We start from the raw sequence: 20,498 nt of genomic DNA, 5'->3' as shown, positions 1-20,498 counted from the left end.
CAAAAATCAAACTAAAATGCAAACTTTAAAAAAATCATTATTATTAAATCAAGGGATATTATTAAAAATGACTAAAATTTTTTCATCAATACTGCCCATCGTTCCCAAAGCCACCTCTTAAAATAAAGAGAATTTCTAAGTGAGAACATGGCCGGCTGACAGTCGGAAAGGTCGCATTGTGTGGCTGTGCTCCAGGGAAGCCAACTTACAGTCACGATGAGTCCTTTCTCCTGGAAGTATTTCACCAGTGGGGCGGCGTTCTGCTTGAAGTTTCCTAGTCTTCTCTGGGTGGCTTTCAGGTTGTCATCAGGCCGTCCCTGTTGCTCTGCACGCTTCGCTAATCTCTCCCTGAGCCTCTGGCTGGCACAGGCCAGGAAGACCACCAGGTCAGGGGTGCAGATCTGTGGGAAACACAGACAGGCAGACAGATTTTTAAGATGCCAAGCAGTATCCGCATGGACGGCAGCACGGCTCTTCAGTGGTTCCGGGGCCACATGGTAGGCAGAGACTGCTCGTTCATTTCCTAGCTGCCCAGAACCAAATGATCACACAGAAACTATATTAATTACAACACTGTTTGGCCAACAGCTTAGGCACATTCCTAGCTAGCTCTTACAGCTTAAATTAACCCATTTCTATTAATCTGTGTATCACCATGAGGCTGTGGCCTACTGGTAAAGTTCCAGCATCCTTCTCCTTAGGTAGCTATATGGCATCTCTGTGACTCCGCCTACTCTCTGTATCTCTGTTAGGATTTCCTGCCTGACTTTGCTCTACTAATCCATTTGCCCAGGCAGCTTCTTTATTAACCAATGGTAATAAATCATATACACAGCATACAGAGGGAACCCACATCACCACATCCTCGGTGCCTTATTTCTTATGCCTTTTCCGTCATATTTCCCACGCTGCTACCTACACAAGGCCAGGGCCACCCAGTCCCTTTATAGTCCTTCTAAATGAGAGCCAACCCCATGTGACAGTATGTGGGGGCCCCTTTATACTTCAGAAAACATCTTTTCTGTCTAAGCTCACATAAGGTTTCAGGTTGAATAAGGAACAACGCAGTCCAACCTTTGTTAGAGCGTACATAGCTTGATTTTGGAGGAGAGATGTTATCACCAGGCTCCAGCTGTCCGCAGCAAATCCACGCTTTCCGGTCACCACTACCTCCTGCTATTTTAAAGCTCACTGCCATATACTAAAGGCCCAGCGCTAGCCTATTTCCCAATATCACTAAGCTCTGTGGCATTCTGCAAGGTGATAAACATCGAGTCTGTTTGATACATGAGCAGAGCAAGGCACTCCTTGGAGTTCACACAGTCACCGGGGTTTAAAGATGAATCTGGGTCCGTCTGGTCCGTACTGTCTGTCCCCTTCCCTGCTACACAGCGCCAGGTAGTCCAGAATCCTTCATGAAATACCACGAAGTTTCATGGACAGGCTTAAGAAATAAGCAGTTTTTATGTCACTGAGAACTGGTATGTTTAAAAGGTACCCTGACCCGGAAGCGAATGCAACTTCCTGCTGAGCGTGGGAAGAAGTTAAAGGTACTGTGGCTTAAAGTAAGAGTCTCCAATTAAAACAAAACAATTGTTTCTGTGGCCTGTGAGGTGGCTCAGTGGTAAAGGCATTTATCACCACGGCTGACAACTTATATTTGATCCCCAGGACCCATACGGTAGAAAGACAAAAGCACCTCCAACCAAGTTATCCTCTGGCCTCCTCACGCACGCCATGTTACTAAAGCATGTGTACACACACACACACACACACATAGACAACAAAAAATAAAATTTTTAAGGAAGAAAAGGAAAACTGACTTGGAAGGCCGGCAGGATTGTGCTAGGGCCAAGCAGGGCAGAGAGCTGGACCGCCATCATCTGTGCCCTCATTTGCTAATATGGACCTATGCTGCCTCTGAATTATCCTAAAGACATCATAAGAGGAAGCGCCCAGAACAAACTCAGGACATTTTAGCCACGCTCCCTAGCTCCCGACTTCCCTTCCTCAGTGTGCTTCTGGGTTTCCTTTGAGACGATGTTTTAATTTTGTTGGTTCTCCCCTCTCCTGGGTGGCTTGTTTCCCAAGGCCTCAACCCTACTCTTCCTCTCTCTAGGCTGGCTTCTGGCAGCGGCTTTCCTGTTTCTCTTTCATCTGCACTGAATATTATTCCAAATGTACACTTTCTCCTCTGCCTCTCAACAGCCCTGGCTCCTGTGCACTCAGGTGTTTTTGTGACAGTCCTTTCAGAAGTCGTAATGTTACTTGTGACTCAACAAGGTTCAAAATTAACCTTAGGACCCTTTTATCTAAACCACGCCACAGCAAAACTCTCTCTGGTTTCTCTCTCTCTCCCTCCTTCCCTCCCTCCCTCCTCTTTCTCCCTCCCCACCCTATCTTACTCCTTCCCCTCCCTCTTTTCTTTCCTCCTTCTGGAGCAATGCTCCCTTTTAAATCTCCGAGCTAGAAACCTCCATGCCCTGGTGTCCCTCTAGCCCCCAGCACACTCCAGGCTGTACCAGGTATCTGCATGTCTATTGGTGTCTTCAGCAGCCCCTCTGCCTCCCTCCCTCCAGGGCCCCAGCCCTGTAACCTCAGCTGCACTAGGGGAAGAGACTGAGAGCAGGCATCCAGAACGAGATTGCCTTGAGCGTCCATCTAGAACCTGCCACCTGTCCTTTGGCAAACTTCAGCCTTCCTGAACTCATTTTCTTAAATAAGATGTTTCCAACACAGCACTTTAGTATCCACCCCCCCTTCAGAAATGAAAGAAATAAAACCCCAAACCATGTGTGGCTGAGGTGATGGCTCTGCCGGGAAGTTTGAGGTCCTGAGCTCAGATGCCCAGAACCCATGTGAAAAGCCCGGCATTGAGCACACGTTTGTGACCCTACGGTTGAGCAGACATGGTCCCGGAGTGCCCTAGCCGGCCTGCCCGCCCAGCTGACACAGGGAGCTCAGGGCCAGTGAGAGACTCCGCTTCAAAAACACAAAGAAAGCTGTAGAGAAGCAAGGAAGACCTGCGGTGAGGCTGACCTCTGGTTCCCATATACACATGCGCATGTGCACACACACCACCTCCCCCTCCCCAAAGGAATGTGCACACATATACACCACTGACACCCACAGATAGACACAGCCAGATGTAAACTGCTTTTGAATAACCTTAATAGAAGATCACTTGTACTTTTTATGACATACATTAGGGGATTACGTGAAGCTAAAACTATACTTTCTAAAATACTGTACTGTATTTTATTTGTATTTATTGTTGTATGTAATATTCATCCCTATAGGACTTAATAAAGGATACACTTAAAATTACTTTAAATAAATTATGTAAAGAAGAAGACAATTATTGCCAAACAAATTAAACTATTTGTCTTGATAGCACTACATATTAAAATACAGGGGAAAGACAAGCCTGAACTACCAGGTCAGTATTGGATGCAAGTAAAAACATCTTGCAGTTTTGGGTTCTCACACTGTGCACCTATATGAACCCATTGGTTTATTCTAGTGTGTTTTGTCCCAAGCATGATGAAGAAGCATTCATCTATGCAACACAACAAGGTCATAAGCAGTTTTACATATTACATTTTTGATTACTTTTGCTTCTGTATACCAAAGACAGTTTCAAATTCATATTTTTCACTTTGAATAAAATTGCATTTGCTAAGTTAGTATTTCAATTAGTAGAGTTTTAAAATAGTAGGTCACATATACAAAATTTCTTCTCATGCATGGAAAGTTGGTGTGGAGAAAAACGGCCTGGATGCGAAATTGTGAAATTACTTAATTTTATAACTGGGATTAGTCTGGTGTCTTTCCTTGTACAAATGGAGAAGCATATGACTGTAAACTCAAAACAAAACAAGAATTCAAGCATAAACAGTGAGACCCAGCACAGTAGCTAGGGAAGTAGTGACCTGAGCCAGCTGCCATGGCCTGGCAACTCTACACACCAAGGTCTCAACAGTATTCCACTTTAAAAAGAAAAATATTGCTGAACTTGGTGGTGCACACCTTTAATCCCAGCACTCAGAGGGCAAAGGCAGGCAGATCTCTGTGAGTTCGAAGCCAGCCTGGTCTACAGAGTGAGTTCCAGAACAGTCAGAGCTATGCAGTGAAATCCTGTCTCAAAAAAAAAAAAAAAAAAAAAAAAAAGAGGGAGAGATAGAGATAGAGAGAGAGACACAGATAGATGAGAGAGAGAGACACAGATAGAGATGAGAGAGAGAGAGATTTAACTTGCTTGTGTTTTTCTCTCAAAAGTAAAAAAAAAAAAGAAAGAAAGAAAGAAAGAAAGAAAGAAAGAAAGAAAGAAAGAAAGAAAGAAAGGAAACCAGCAGACACCATTGTGTGAGAGGGGACTGGGAACTGTAAAAGCTCCATCAAGGGTATGAAGGAAGCCCATTTGCAGAGGAAGCCTGGAACCCCTCCAAATCCACACAAGCGGCAGTGTGGAGGAGGATGGCAGAAGACCATGAAGAACTCTGCAGCTCTTTCCTTAGCTTGATTGACAGCCGCCCCCTCATTCTAGTTCCTTTTCCTTTCTTAAGGAGCTGTGTGTGTCTGTCTGATGCCTAACTTAAAAGGCGTGGCTCTCCCTCCATTTGTGTTCCCAGCGGCTGCGAGGATCTTCGGCTCACCTGTACTGCGCTTTCCCGTACCATCTAATAAAATCACCCTTGGCCTTCCTTGTGAGTCCACCTCTGAATCCTTTGAGCCCCCAAGGGGAACCTCAGGTTCTCTGAACAACTGTTCATCGAGTTGGCTTGAGACATACAGGGGAGGGCAGGGTCCCCAACAGAAGGGACCCTACAGCCCTTTCCTTGGCCCTTAGTCTCAGAAAGTACGAGCTGATGAATGAACAAAGACAGGGACACCACTTTCGTCTCCATGGCAGTAAAATCTGAAACAGCTGATCCTGTTCTCCCCACTGAATTAAGACAGCAAATCCTTTCCCTGCTTCACAGGGAAATTCAGTCTCCCGCTATCCATTTTAAGCCCTTAATTCTGTTCAAAGGAATCAGCCGTTGTATAAACAAGGATATATGCACAGTCTCGGTTCCAACGGGAATTCATTTTTAATAACCTCTGATCTCGCCCAGCAGCCGTTCTTTGCTCTGCTCTTTATGAAGCTGTGTCAGGAGACCTTCGGCTCCTAAATTGGATCAGCTGCACCGTCAGAAATCAGGAAGCAAAATGCTAAAGCAAAAGGACAATTAGTGTTGAAACAAAAAACTACGGCCGCATAAACCAAAAGATGGGGAAAGCATGGAGGTTGTCCAGTCTGAGTTCACCCCAGACCTGGAAACATCTGTGCTCTGGTGACAAATGGCTTTCACACTGGAACATTCAATGCCCTGGCCCGAGCGTGGCTCGTTCCTGGTACTGATGACTAAGGGGTGGACCTGGGCTGTCCCTGAGGACTTGCTGCTAACACGGGGCTACTGTTTGCCTCCTCATTCTACCTGACGGCTTCTTCCACACATTAAACATTTACCAAGAGAAAATCTCTGCGGCGCTCTGCAGAGGCAGGACAAGGTCACTATGAAGGGAAAGCTAATGGATAACTGGACTTTATCATCTGTTTAAAAAAAGATCTATTTTATTTCTAAATTTTGTGTGTATGTTTAGCTCTGAATGTGGGTTTGAGCATATTAAATGCCAATGCCCCATGCAAGAGCAACAGGTACCCTAAACTGCTGAGCCGTCTCTTCAGTGTGGAACTTCATCAGCTATGTGAGGGATAGGATATGGAGATCATTTCTGAGAAGCTTTCAGCAGACCGCAGGGCCAGGGAACAAACCCGGCAACATGACTCACCTGCCACTGGTTAAACAGCAGCTGCAACCAATCCATTCTATCACCCAAGTTCTTCGAAAAGTCTAGGAAAGGGTGGACAAGATACCACACTTGGGCAGCTGAGAGGGCTCAGCGAGCAAAGGCTCCTCCTGCCAAGCCGGACGACAGTTTTTTTTTTTTTTTAAAGGAAGCTAAAGTTATCCCTGTAATTTAGTAAAAGCTGTAGAGAGACAAGATGAGCAAAGCCACCATGGAAACCTGGCAGAATCCATCCTTACACAGTGTGACACTCTGCACACACGTGAGTTTATCTCAGATAGAACCCCCCCACAGTGTGACTCTGCACACACGTGAGTTTATCTCAGATAGAACCCCCCCACAGTGTGACTCTGCACACATGTGAGTTTATCTCAGATAGAACCCACCCCCCCCACAGTGTGACTCTGCACACACGTGAGTGAGTTTCTCTCAGATAGAACCCATCACCACACAGTGAGACACTCTGCACACACATGAGTGAGTTTATCTTAAATTAGTCTGGTCTACTAACTTCTCTTACGATTGGAAAAGAAAAATGTCAGTTACCCAAAGGGAAATGTTTGCGACACAAAAAATAAAGTGATGTGGGAGTGTCATATATCAATCTGTTGATTTCATTGGTTAAGTTATAATAAACCAACTGCTTGGCCTCAGCTTTGAACATAGATGGGAGGAGTAAACAGAATAGAATTCTGGGCTGAAGAGGAAGTGAGGTCAGACTCTGCTCTGCTCCTGGAGAGACTCAACAGCTCTGCTGGAGCAGAGACGCCATGCTCAGCTCTCCCGGGTAGATGCGACAGCTCTGCTGGAGGAGAGACGCCATGCTCAGCTCTCCTGGGTAGACGCAACGATGGATGGAGGCTAGAATCTTCCCGGTAAGCGCACCTTGGGGTGCTTACATTCATCATTAGAAATGGGCTAGTCCAGGTGCGAGAATTAGCCTGTAAGGGTTAGAGTTCATGGGCCAAGCAGTTCTTAAATGAATATAGTTTGTGTGTTGTTATTTCATGCATGAGCTAGCCAAGCGGCCGGGGTGTTGGGGACGCAGCCCCGCCGCCCTTATTTCAACAATAAAGGACTTGTTCCAAAAACCATGAACTCTCAGTGATTCAGAAAATTCAAGTGGAAACTACACACCCACCAGAATTGTAAATGTACTTAGATCAGTAAGACCCCACGTTGGCTAGGATACAGCAACGGGAGGAAGCGCATGGCCATCTACCCGCTAGCTCACTCGTAACTCCCATACCTCGATCTTGAGATTGTCCGCTGGATATCAAGGATGAACAATAAGCGCACATCAAACATGCCCTGACTCTGATGGAGCTCAGCCAGGCCGAGAGACAAACCTGAACCAAAGACACACACAAGTGTACACCAAGCTGTTAGTTCGTGAAACACCACAGGTATTTTTGAGCACATACTCGGGGAGAGCCAACTCCACCCGGCAAGTCACAGGAGGCTCTTAGCCTTTCTAGCCTCAGGATCACGACACACAGCTCCGTTTGTGCCTTCAGCAGGTGCAGTCTGAGAGGAAATGAACCTCTACTGTTCTTTGGGCGGGAAGGAGCGAGCAATTAACATCTTGGCTGGATTTTTTTCCAAATTAGATTTGGAAGACTCTAGACACTGGGACAGATGAACTGGTCACTGACAAACATGGAGTCATGTGATCTGTCTTCTTTATCTACCCTCTTCCCCCAGTAGCCTGAGGCCTTAACTGTTGGGCTCCTCAGTCTTGAAAGGAAAGGGCACAAAGTGAGACAACGTTGCTCTCTCTGGAAAGCAAGACCACGCCCATCGCTCCCCGACCTCTTCACATGGAAGCTGTGGGGTGCAGAGCCTTTCAGCGTGCTGCAGTGCCAAGCTGAGGGACAGCTTGTCTCCCTTTTATTGCCGGAAGGCAGGAGGAGAGTCATCTCTCTTCAGCCTCTGCTGTCATCCCGACTTAGGAGCTCGCTGCTCTCCACACAGCTAGTGTGTGTGCTGGACTAGATTCTCACTGGTGCTGTACGGAGCGCTGGCTCCAGCCTCTGTCTTTTCCACTGCGGCACTGCCTTGATCAGCTTCACTGGGCAACAGTGGGGCGATCTGAGGTGGACCTTCATGGTTTTTACTCCATTAGGGGAATAGTTACCCAGTGCGTTCTGTCTCGTCCACAGTTAGTCAGAAACCAACGTAGTCCTGTCCACTAGCAGAGTGCACCATTAGCAGTTTAAAAATATAATCATTAATGTTGGCTTATGAAAAAGTACATTTCTGCGGCTTGTTTTTAATGGTGCAGGGCTTCGTTCAATAAAAGCAGCCAGGGTACATTAGGCTGTGAACATGCATGGACTCAGTAAAGAGACAATTAAAGGTGCCATTTGATGTATCTCAAATAGACAACAAGAAAATGATGCATCCTTTTATAGCATATGATAATCATAGTGTATGATAATAACAGCATATAAGGCTATATTTTACAGATATATTCTTCCATCATTGATTTGGATATTTAGGTATCTAGTTTATTGACTTAGTTATTCATTCAACTAATATGTACTAATATCTTGCTTACTATGACCTAGAAATTAAGGCTCTGGAAAGGCAGTAGAGTGAGAGACAGGGACAGTCTAGGGGCAGAACATCTGGAAGCCAGCAAGACCCCTCTGTGGAGAGCTCAAATACAAAATAGTGAGAAGCATTCCATGTGATTTTAACCACCACCTAAGAACTACAGGTAACCTTTAGTGGCATTAGGCAGTCAGCCCCGATGCTGAACAAAAGGACCAACCAGGCACGGTGATGCAAGCCTGTAATCCCGCCCACCGGGGTGGCCAAGGCAGGAAGACTGTGGGATCAAGGGCAGCCTAGGCTGAACTATGAGACCTTGTTTTAAGAAAATACTAAAGAAAAGATAAACAGAGGGACTTTGTCATATCGAAGGAGATAGAAAGCCAGGGTAGAGTTACAGCTCTTCCTAGCTCTGTGGACCAAGCCTCACCTTCCTGGTTCACAGTGGTCAGTTTATGGACTCCTTGACACTGAGGTAGGTAACACATGACTGATCAGACCAAAGACAAAAGAAAACAATAGTAAGAAAAAAGTAGAAGAATTGGATGCTAACATCAAGTGATGCTGTTGTTGCCGTAGTGATTTTCCTTAGCAGATTTGGCGATAGCATCTAGCCAGTTTCTAAACCAGCCCTTTTCCATATCCTTGCCAATTCTGAACATCTATATCCATAATCTCTACACTAATTGTCCTTGGTATGTGATTGCTGACCTGAATCAAATTGTCTACTATGCTGATAAATTCATGGAAGCAAAAAGACCAGGATGGCAGGGCAGTGGGGGCACACAATTTTAATCCCAGCACTCAGGAGGCAGAGGCAGGCGGATCTCTGTGAGTTTGAAGACTGACTGGTCTATAAAGTGAGTTCCAGGACAGTAAGGGCTATACAGAGAAACATTGTCTCAAAAAAATTAAAAAAAAATCAAACTAGGAAGGGAAGGAAAGGGAAAGGGAGGGAAGAGTAAGGGATGAAGGAAAGAAGGAAAGGAGGGAGGAGGGGAGGAAGGAAGAAGGGAAGGGAGAGAGAGAGGGGAGAGAGAGAGGGGGAGAGAGAGAGAGAATCCTCGCTCCTGTCCCCAGACTGAGGCAGGACGATGTCATATTAAAGGCTACCCAGAGCTACAGAGGAGGTGAAGACCAGCCTGGACAACTATGCGAGACTGTGTCTCAAGATATAAAATTCTAACGCAGCTGGGCGTTAGATATAAAATTCTAACGCAACTTGATGGTAGTAAGCTTGCCTCCCAGATCCAAGATCCTGGGTTCAGTTCCCAGTGTCTGACTGCTCTACCAAGAGATCTAATAAATGGCTTGGGAGAGTTGGGGTTCTAAAGCAGGGGTGGGGTGGGGGTGAGGACTGGCTCAATGGAAGGAAACACTTGCTACCAAGTCTGATAACCTGAGTTTGATCCTGCGGACGCACATGTGGGAGGAGAGCTGGCATCCTGCTAGATGGCCTCCGGACTTCCACACGTATGCTGTGGTATGTATACACACACACACACACACACACACACACACACACACACACACACCTCACACATCTCTCTCTCTCTCTCTCTCACATACCCAGACACTTGTTAGAACACAGGGTGGAAATGATTTGGTTTTGGGTCTTTAGCTCTCTTGTCTGTAGACAGGGGACGGGTTCCTCTGAAGAGGGTTTACATCTATGGATGGTCAGACAATTACCATTGTCTACTGATTACGACACCCAGGATACGGCCTCAGCGGGGCAATAAGAGAACCATGGACATTTAACTGTGGTTTATAAGATGAGCTATTTCTGCCAGCACTGGCTTATACGCGTAAGTGAGGTGGTTCCCTGACGCATATGTGAACATTATTTGAAGTCTCATGATATGACCACCACAAGCAACACACACATAAACATGCTTTTTTTTTTTAAACACATTTCATGCTAGTTGAGGTTTTAATGTTTAGCACTGGTGGATGAAAACCGCTATTTTTATGAAAGTCAAAGAAATTATTTCTGAACGTTCTTGATGCCTGTTTTCAATGCACCCCCTTCGGTGAGTTTTGGCAAGCTAATCCTTGGTTGCTATCTCATTAATAATTGGGTAATTTTCCAAGGCTCTGTCAGCCAACAGCTATTCTAAGAATGGGTCTTTCGAATTGTGCTGGTGCCACTGAACAGGAAGGAGGCCCCCTTTTTGCCCCAAGACAGAGCTAGAGCACAGAGGTGAGGACTCCAGCAGGGTCTTTCCGTCGGTAACTCACGGCATTTTAGTTTTCTTGTTGGGAAACATGAGTGACTCGGGAAGAAACTAATACGTGATTTAACAATGTTCTAAATGTTTCTCCTCTCTCCTCCCCTCCCCTCTGCTCTCCTCCACTTCTCCCACTCCCTCCTCCCCTCCCTTCTCGTCCCCTCTGTTTGCTGTTCTTCCCTCTCTATCCCTTTTCCTCCAATCTGCTACCTCCCCCTCTCCTCTCTCCTTTGCTTTTGCTCCCCTCCCCTCCCTCTACTCTCCTTCCCTTCTTTCCACCTCCCTTATCCGCTCACCATGGACCATCCTCTTCCTCCCCTCCCCACCTTTGCTCTCCTATCCCCCACGGTCCCTCATTATGTATACATCGATATCTATGTATCTGTCTACATTAGGGGTTTATACAGACTCGTGGTTGCCTAAAGGAGAACATTTATTAGAACAGTTGGAAATTCAAGTAAAACATTTCTGGGTAAAATTCCAAAAATATTCATTATTAAATTTTAACAAAGAATCACAGATATCAGAAGGTCTAACAGAGATTTTCAATCCATCATTTTTGCTATTTTTTCATTTATTTATGAGATCATTTCGTAGATATTCAGTGTGTAATATATGTGATAGATTTTTTTTTATTTTATAAAAATCCTAAAATTTGGGAGTGGGAATATAGCTCAGTGGTGTACTTACCTTGTATGTGTCAGGCCTGGAGTTCACTTCACACACACACACACACGCGCACACACACACACGCACACTCGCATGTGCATGCACACACACACACACACACACATTTTCCAGATGGGAAGAACTGGGAATGACTTCCAATAATTTGTTCTAATGTTCAACAACTTATACTTAAAAGATTTTTGTCATCTGTAATTCCAAGGTATTCTTTTAACTACAAATACATGTACTCAGGAAAGAGGAATCGGACAATGCACTATTATTTTCAATCAATGAGAAATATCCATGGAGAAAAGGCTATGAGAAGGACATGATGGCACACGCCAGTAAAGTTGGGGTCCATAGTGATCAAAGCTAGCTCCAGGCCAGCAAGGGTAGGTAGCGACACTATGACTACAAAACAAAGACACAGAGATCAGTCTGAAGAAAACAAACTTTCAAAATACACAGAGAGCTTTACAAAGCCGAATATGGGCTTCTGCCTCTTAGGGAAGCAAACTTCACTGTGGTGTCCACTGCCAAGTACGTTACTGCAGAGATCGTCTGGCTGGCAACTTCTAGCCCTTTGATTTAGACTCACCTGTTATCTGTTTCATCATTGCTGCTGGCTTTGTTGATTTATTTGACTATAGGATGGAATAGCTCAGGGGGAGAGTATGGTGCCAGGGACTTGGGTACTTTAATAAAGACCTCATGTGCTCACCCAGTTCGTCTATCCCAGCCAGTCGTCACCTGATCACACCTCCATCCCAGCCAGTCACCTGATCCCTCCAGGACTCAATTTTCTAATGCACAACATGAAATCAGAGGCTATTGATTTGGCTTTCATTTAAAGGCTTTTAAAGTTTTGTTGATAATCTCAAGAACCTCCATAATGCAGAAGATGTACTCTGACACTGGCTGATGGAGAAGCTGCTAATGGTCACTGTGCACCTGGGTGTGTCTGATGCTGCAGTGACCTAGTTACTCTCAGAGACAGGGGCCACCAAAATTTGTGACTAAGTGATTCTCTTACAAAGGGTTCTTTACAGCATGAATGGGAATTTGTTTAGGCTAGGACACACAGAGAGAGAGAGAGAGAGAGAGAGAGAGAGAGAGAGAGAGAGAGAGAGAGAGAGAGAGAGAGAGAGAGGCACAACATAATAAATACGGCAATTACAAGCTGCCCAGCGTTAGTGAGATGGTTGTTACCCACTTCTGAAGCAAACACGATGTATCTGCCACCTACCCCACCCCATCTTTAGACCAAGTACCCATGACCACACATTTTAGCAAGGCTGTTAAGGAAAAAGATGTTTCCCTTCCAAGTCAAGGTTTTATAAACATCAGCACTGTCATCAAGAAGTTAGATAAAGTAAGGATGACTTACTACATAAAACACAGAAAACTGCCGCAGAGTGAATAGGTGCAGTTAGACCACACAGGGACGCTGAGTTCCACGGCTTTGCTAAATTTAATGAATTATTTTTGATGTTCATTTTACAGATTATTTTAGGATTTTCTAGCTAGATGATCAGGTAACCCATAAATACAGATCAACTTCCTTCTCCCCTACACTTACACTTACACTTCCGTTTTTTTTCTCAACCTGTGGGTCATGACCCCTCTGGGGATCAAGTAGCAGTTTCACAGAGGTCACATGTCAGATCTCTTGCATATTAGACACTTACATTATGAGTCATAACAGCAGCAAAGCTACAGCTTTGAAGTAGTAATGAAATAATTTCATGGTCGGGGGTCACCACAACATGAAGAACCGTATTAAAGGATCGCAGCATTAGGAAGGTTGAGAACCACTGTGTTAGAGTTATTTGGAACTTCTAGTTCAATGCTAAACACAATAGAAAGTGGATATATAGCTGCAGTTCCCAGTCTCAGGAGGAACACACACACTATTTCACCATCAAATATAGTGTTAACTGTGGGGTTTATAAAATGCATATTTTGTCAGGCTGAATTTCTTCCTATTTCCAATACGCTAGACTCTGCCCACCTTCGCCTCAATAAATCACTGAGTGTTGTCTGATGCTTTTTCTGTCACTGTCTAAGAACACAGTCTATTGTACTAAGACTTGTTTGGTACTTGAGAACACCATGCATTACAGTTGTTGCACAGTGTGTTTTAGATGTGTCTACTACTGTTCAAAGTGTCTCCCTACTGCTATTTTTATCTAGTTCTTATATTAAGCTATGAAAACAGGCATAGAATTTCCAACTCTGAGTGAGTGCCCATTTTATTTCTGTCATTAATTTATCTTAAAATGCTTGTATATAGTTTAAAGCATTTTTATTAAGTGTATAGACTTTTATAATTTACATGTCATTAAACACATAAAAATACAGCTGTCGGGCCAGGTGTGCTGGCGCACGCCTTTAATCCCGGACCTCAGAGACAGATGAGGCTTATCTCTGTAAATTTGAGGATAACCTGGTTTACATAGCAATTTCTAGGCCAGGATGGGCATCACAGTAAGAAAATACAGCTGTATGTACTCAAAGGACTCAGAGAAGTAACTGTTCACATCAGGGCATGTTCCTCCACCCCAGGAACCTCCTTGTCTTCCGCAGCATCACTAAGGTTAGCAAGTTTTCCTCTGGTGGTGTTTGCATGCTCTGTAGTCTCTCTCCTTTATTTTTGATCCCTGTCTTTATTTTTAAAAGCACTACGATAAAAAAGAAGCTTATTCATTTATATTCAAACAATAAAGATCCCATTTGAATATTCCACTAGAGGTGGGCATCCTTCGTAGCATATGCATCCATCCTCCTAATTCCTTGGGTAAATGCCAAGCTTTATTTTCCCCTTGTTGAATGGGTACCCTTTACCTGGGGCCACTGCTTACAAACTGCAATATGCTTACAGTCGTGGTACACTGGAGTGATGGGAGAAGAATATTTTGGGTTTCCCTAATCTGGGACAGCCAGCTTATTTTGACTTTATCTTTGGGTAATTACTTAAGATACTCAAATTAGAACTGCATGTGCATTTTCTCCAGGAACCGTCATTCAGTAAGGGAAAGACGGTTAAGGGAAACAGGGCTGGGTAATTAAGGAAGCAGTCACTTATGTCGGAGGGGATTACTATGCAGGAAGTACTGGGTGATAACCATGGACAATCTTTGGTAACTTGTCCTTATAAACGTTCTGTGCAAACATTCGTCTGCTTGGCGAGAAAGATGATGTGGTTACTGAGGAATTCCTGTACACAGAGAAGCTGTGAGCAAAAAACAAAACAAAACAAAACAAAACGTATTTGAGGCACGCTCTGCCCTCCTCTCCGCCCTCTGCTCCACCCTCCGTCCCGCCCTCCGCAAGTCTGCAGTTGCCCTGCACATTGCCCTCTGCCTCCCTAGTCTGCTCCCCACCACTCTGTTTGCAAGCCTTCCAGAATGCACTCACAGGTTCTCTGGACCTCTGACTTCCTGCTGGTTTGGAACAAGGGCGAGCATGAACAGGACATGGGAAGGTGGCAGAGGGAAGGTAGACGTTTATCCCGTGGCTCTAATAAGAGGCCGCCTCCTTCTTCCAAAGGAAGGTCAAGGCTCCTGCCTGTCACCTTCCTCTGGCATCTTTTTGTCATGGGCTCAGATAAAACAGTATCTGCTTCTTGGGCCTCCAGGCCTTGAGATGGAGAACGGTTTCTCTTCCATCAGCTGTACGGTGTGTCACTATCCCCATGTGCATCTTGCAAAGGTATCCTAGGCACAGCCTGCTAACCACCCTTCTGCTCAGTCTGTGAGTGTGCCCTTGCTTCCCCGTGGAGCCCCAACAATACAGCCATCTGCTGAACCACAAGCACTACTGTGATTAGGGCTGTAGACATGTTTCAAGTGGGAGCATAACTTTGGTAAGTGAAGAGGAGAACACAGCCACCAAGGCTTGGTACCCGAAGGGAGGGCGTTCAAGAGAGCCTAAGGCTAGCAGCTTGTTTAGATTACCAAAGATGAGTAGAGAGAAAGAAAGGAAAAGTGTATGATGGGATGGTGGTAAGGCTAGACCCAACTAGCTAGATCAGACTGCACGGGACAGATTCCCTGGAGACACATGTCACTCAAAGACATTAATACTGGGAAGGTGTCTTCGGTGGGAGTCCTGTACTGTAAGGGGGTGAGAAGATGAGGGTGGGCACAGATGTTGGGATAACTGGGTGTGCATGTCTTAATCACAAATTTAATGCTATTACGACTAGACAGCCTGCTCTGTCACTACGGACAACACATCCCTGGGAATCACTATCAGATACTACGTTTAAGCTGCCGTGGATTTTTTTTTTTTTGCGTTGAATCAAAAACAAAAATCAAAAAAAGAGAGAGAATCAACTTTGCTAAGGATGTGTAAACTTGCAGATCCTTGGTTTGCGCTCACAGGACTTCCTCAGTCTGTGAAGAAGCACGGACCATTTACTATTTGTGGTTTGTTTAAAGACAAGGTCTCATGTAACTCAGGCTGGCCTCCAACCTGCTATTTAGCACATGTTGACCTTAAACACCCAACTCTCCTGCCTCCACCCCTCAAAGCTGGATGTTGGGCATCTGCCGCCATGCCTGGTTTCATTTTTAAACAGGATGCATATTCTGAGTGTGGTGGCATGTCTGTAGTCTCTCACTTGGAAGTTGAGACAGGAAGATTGTGAGTCTGAGACCAGCTATACCTACAAAGTGAGTTGCCAGGCTAGCCTAAGATACAGCAAGAATCTGTCTCAAAGATCAAAATAAATAATAAAATAAAATAAAAAGCAAACAAGATATTCACCCACTTGTGAGACAAAATGTTTGGGAGAAACGCATTTGTGGACAATCGTCACCAAAGCCTTCCCACTAGGAGAATGATGTAATGGTTCTCTTGGGGGAAGAGTTGGAGTTCATTGCGAGATTATAACGTAGATTTTAAGCATAAGGGTTAAAAGCGGATGAATGACGTATGAGACACAAGCACAGGCACACTGTATGCAGTGAGAATACAGACAAGGAAGGCGACAAGAGGACAGCGAGAAGAAAGGAACACAAGGGAAGTCGGTCTGAGCAAGGGAAGGTGACGGCTGCCTCCTGAGCTTCGCGGTACACGTCAACAGGGTTTCTTTCGAAACTTGGTCTTGCTCCTCAGCCAGGCTGGCCTCTACATCTTGACTGCTCATGCCTCAGCCTCTAGCGTGGTTGGGATTACAGGTGTATATACCACTACACCTGACTCAAGTTTGTTTTTGTTTCTGATTTACAGTCACTGTATTAAAAAAAAAATCTGATTCTCCGGCCCTTGAATATGAGTTAGTCTTGGTGACTCGCCCCTGACCCCCTGACACATCCACTAAAAGCCAGACGTGATGTCTAAAGCTAGGTCAGCATATGCGGCAGGGCTTCCTTCTGGCTCTCCCCCTGGGGACTATAACGTCCTGGCCTCTAGCTTCTGGAGTCTGCCCAAAACCAAGCATCAGGCATCTGCGTAAGTACAACACTGGGGTGCTGCTCACTCCAGGCACTGCCTTAAAACAGCCTCCTAGAGACCCTGAGCCGAAACCAACAACCCTTGTCGTTCCATGTAATTAATCCCTGCGTGTTACAGTCAGTGCCGTAAGCCGCAAAGAGTGAGGGTGCCGTGCTTTGTGGACCCCATCCCCAGTGTGCCCGGCAGAGTCAGGGCGACTTTGATTTATGGCTCTATGAAGTTGGGAAATGACCTTCCACTTCACAGAGGTTGTTTATGAAACTCTCATTAGCCCCTGGTTTTAATGGACTTAGATTGTATCACAGCACATTGCAATAAAAATAAATGAATAACTACCTTCTAATATAATTTCACTCTCAAAGTCTAATTATTGAATAATTATAAACTTCCAAGCCATTAGTTCTAGGGAAAGAATTGAGATTTTATTTAATATTTTGCATGGAAGTGTTAATGCTTAGGAAAAATATTGTGTAATTAAAATTAAATCACTCCCCCTTAAAAGCAAATCAAATTTGTCTCCCTTAGGAACAGCAAATCAAATTATTAGTCTGTCAAATCATTTCGCTTCACTATGCAAGTAGGGTTGCAGCACCCTTCTGGGAATTGATTTTCCTTTATCTCTAAACTTTTAAAAAATATTTATCTAGTTGGGATTTTTTTTTCATATGTATATTCTCAGTCACTCAAACTCAGGACCGAATCTATTTTTAGACTCCCTTTTAATGGCAAAGCTGAGGGCAAATGACAGGCAGTACAGGAAATGACTAGAAAAAGAAGAAAAAAACCCAGGTCACCATGTACGGCTGCTCTGCAGATCTCACCAGATCACCGTATACAGCTGCTCTTGCAGGTCTCACCAGATCACCATATACAGCTGCTCTGCAGACCTCACCAGATCACCGTATACAGCTGCTCTGCAGACCTCACCCAGCTGCTCGGCTGATCTCACCAGATCACCGTATACAGCTGCTCTGCAGATCTCACCGGATCATCATATACAGCTGCTCTGCAGACCTCACCAGATCACCGTATACAGCTGCTCGGCAGATCTCACCTCTTTAACCTACAATGTAAGATGAATGGAGTCCACAAGGGCTGTGTGAGCTCAGAGGCCACAGCCCTCCTAAGTACAGTTACTCCAGAAGGGTGGGGCATGTGGTCAAGCTCATGCTTAGCGTGCAGATGACACTGGGTCTAGTTCCCAGTATCATAAACACATATTCTAACACAAGCCAGCACTCAAGATGGGAAGGCAAGAGGCAAGTTCAAAGTCAGCCTTGGCTAACCCAGCCAGTATCAAGCCAGCCTGGACTAACACAGGAGGTACCAAGCCAGCTTGGGCTAACACAGCCAGTATCAAGCTAGCCTGGGCTAGCACAGCCAGTACCAAGTTAACCTTGACTACATTGCAAGACCCTGCCTCAGAATACATAAACAAGAAGCAGAAGCCTGAAGGGATAAGAACAGTTGAGCACAGTCATTAAGGTATCTCAGGAGGGTGTTAAAGACCCTTCCCCCAGCCCCCACCCCCACCACCACAGCCAGCACAGCACAGTCTAAGTCAGTGTTCTTGGCGCTGGCTGTGGCTAAGCCTCAGCCTTTTGACTATGAACATTCCACAGCCAAGCACTGAGCACACCTCAGAGAAGAAAACACCATGGCAACCGCTGCCTTAAACAGAGTTGGGATCTGTGTTAGAAGAGCTGCCACTTTCGTGACTCCCTTTGCCAAGCACCTTTGAGTCTGGCTTAGGGATGCTGAGCCCTGGATTCCATGACTGTAAGGTACGTGTAGTCGTGGGGATGAGAAAATGGGGCACAAGAAGAGGAAGTACATCCTGTTTTAGGTAGGAGAAGCGCAGCTCTAGCAATCTTCCACATGTAAACTAGTGTCGCAGCCCCACACTGTCAGCATCGCCCATCATCCACATCTTTGGAAACTTTCATGTGGTACTATAATAATCAATGTCTAACATAACTACACAATCAGTTCAGACAGCCGTCCTGGCGCACGCCTTTAATCCCAGCACTCGGGAGGGAGGCAGAGGCAGGTGGATCTATCTCTGTGAGTTTGAGGCCCGCATGGTCTACAGAGTGAGTTCTAGGGCAGTGAGAGCTACACAGAGAGACCCTATCTTGAAAAAGACAAAACAAAACAAAAATTCGTTTCAGTTTAAATCATTCTTTGAAAGTTACAAAGGTAAAAATAGGTTAGTTAATAGAAAAAAAATCAATTTCTACACTAAAATATAAGCGAATGTAACTATTAGTAATTTCCCCTGCCCCTGACTCTCTTCAGGACCCTGGGTGTGTGCTTACACGGTTTGCAGTGCTGGGGTGTGTGTTCAAAGGTTACAGCAGAATAAGATCCAAACATACTTGTTGCAAAAAGCCAAAGGTTTAGGATTAGAGAGATAGTTCAGTTAGTCAAATTCCTGCTACACCAACATGAGGACCTGGTCCAGATTCAAGCACTGACGGGAAAAGACGGCACAATGACACATACCTGTACCCTATCAGTGTTACAGACGGAGCCCTGGACTCACTGGCCAGCCAGTTTAGCCCAGTTCTAAAGGAAAACCAACCAACCAACCAGCTAACCAAACAAATAAACTACGGTGGATGACGTCTGAGAAACAACACTCAGAGTTGACCTCTAGCCTCGATACTCAACTGCACCTACGTGCGCATGTGTGTGCACACACACGTACACACGAACACACACAAGTGGGAAAATCCATTTTGCTCATGTACACTGTATCTGGAAAGACACATTGTCTGTACCATCCTAGGAAAGTAGCCTGGGTAAAGGGTAGGACACAGAGCCCCAGAGTTGGTAATTTTATACCTTTGTAAAGTCCAACTATGGGAATGTAGCCTCTATTCCAAATTACAGTTCAAAATACTGAAAAGCGGAGAGCAAGACGACACACTAAACACACTCACTCCGCACTCTCTACAGTTATTCGCACCATGAAAACTTACAGATTTGTTCATCCCCGTCTTGTAAAGTGAAGTGTCATGGGCTGGAAGAAGGTTAATGAACATTTATTGCTGCCTTTTTTGTTTGGATGCAAGGTCTTTCTCTAGCACAGGTTAATCTTACTTGGAACTGACTAGGTAGCCCAGGTTAGCCTCAAACTCGAAGCCATCCTCAGCCTCCCTGGTGCTGGGATTGCAGGTATGAGCTACCACACGAGGCCATGCCATAGGATGAAATGAAGTAAAATACAAAGGCTCTGGTTTTTTCCCCCCCGAGCAGCCCATCCTGATTCTTCACTGGAGTACTGGGGACGGTCCAGCTGTTTAGCTCTCATCCCATTTGCTTTATCCTCCCACTAGAACTAAACAATGTCCTTAAATACGTTGACCACCTGAGATTCTTATTCTGCCATCCGTGTCTTGTTGGTTGTTGCCTCAGTTACCCTTGTACTGCTATGAAGACGCCAAAACCAAGGCAACTTCGAAAAGAAAGCATTTAATTTGGCGACTCAAGGTTCCTGAGGGTCAGAGTCCATGACCATCATGGTGGGAAGCCTAGCAGTCTGCAGATAGATGTAACTCCAGAGGGGAGAGAGAGAGAGAGAGAGAGAGAGAGAGAGAGAGAGAGAGAGAGAGAGAGAGAGAGAGAGAGAGAGAGCACCAGCTAATTGGGAATGGTATTGGCCTCTGAAACCTCAAAGCCTACCCCCCGTGACACACCTTCTCCTAATCCTTTCCAAATAATTCC

The 20,498-nt window shown here is 45.2% G+C and overlaps 1 protein-coding gene across 3 annotated transcripts in view; it reads right to left on the bottom strand.

Annotated features, from left to right (window-relative positions):
* Positions 1-20,498, bottom strand: part of Ak5 (adenylate kinase 5) — a 163,242-nt gene that overhangs the window by 119,906 nt on the left and 22,838 nt on the right. For all 3 annotated transcript variants that reach the window (XM_050149520.1, XM_050149522.1, XM_050149521.1), the window contains exon 6: positions 210-401. In XM_050149520.1, the coding sequence (XP_050005477.1) occupies positions 210-401 (192 nt within the window). The remainder of the gene's footprint in view (positions 1-209; positions 402-20,498) is intronic.

This window comes from Alexandromys fortis, unplaced genomic scaffold (assembly GCF_014885135.2).
Source record: "Alexandromys fortis isolate MF-2015 unplaced genomic scaffold, M_Fortis_MF-2015_v1.1 scaffold_68, whole genome shotgun sequence".
Classification (NCBI taxonomy): Eukaryota; Metazoa; Chordata; class Mammalia; order Rodentia; family Cricetidae; genus Alexandromys; species Alexandromys fortis.
Note: the sequence above shows the minus strand (reverse complement) of the source record. Positions and strands in the feature narration are given on the sequence as shown.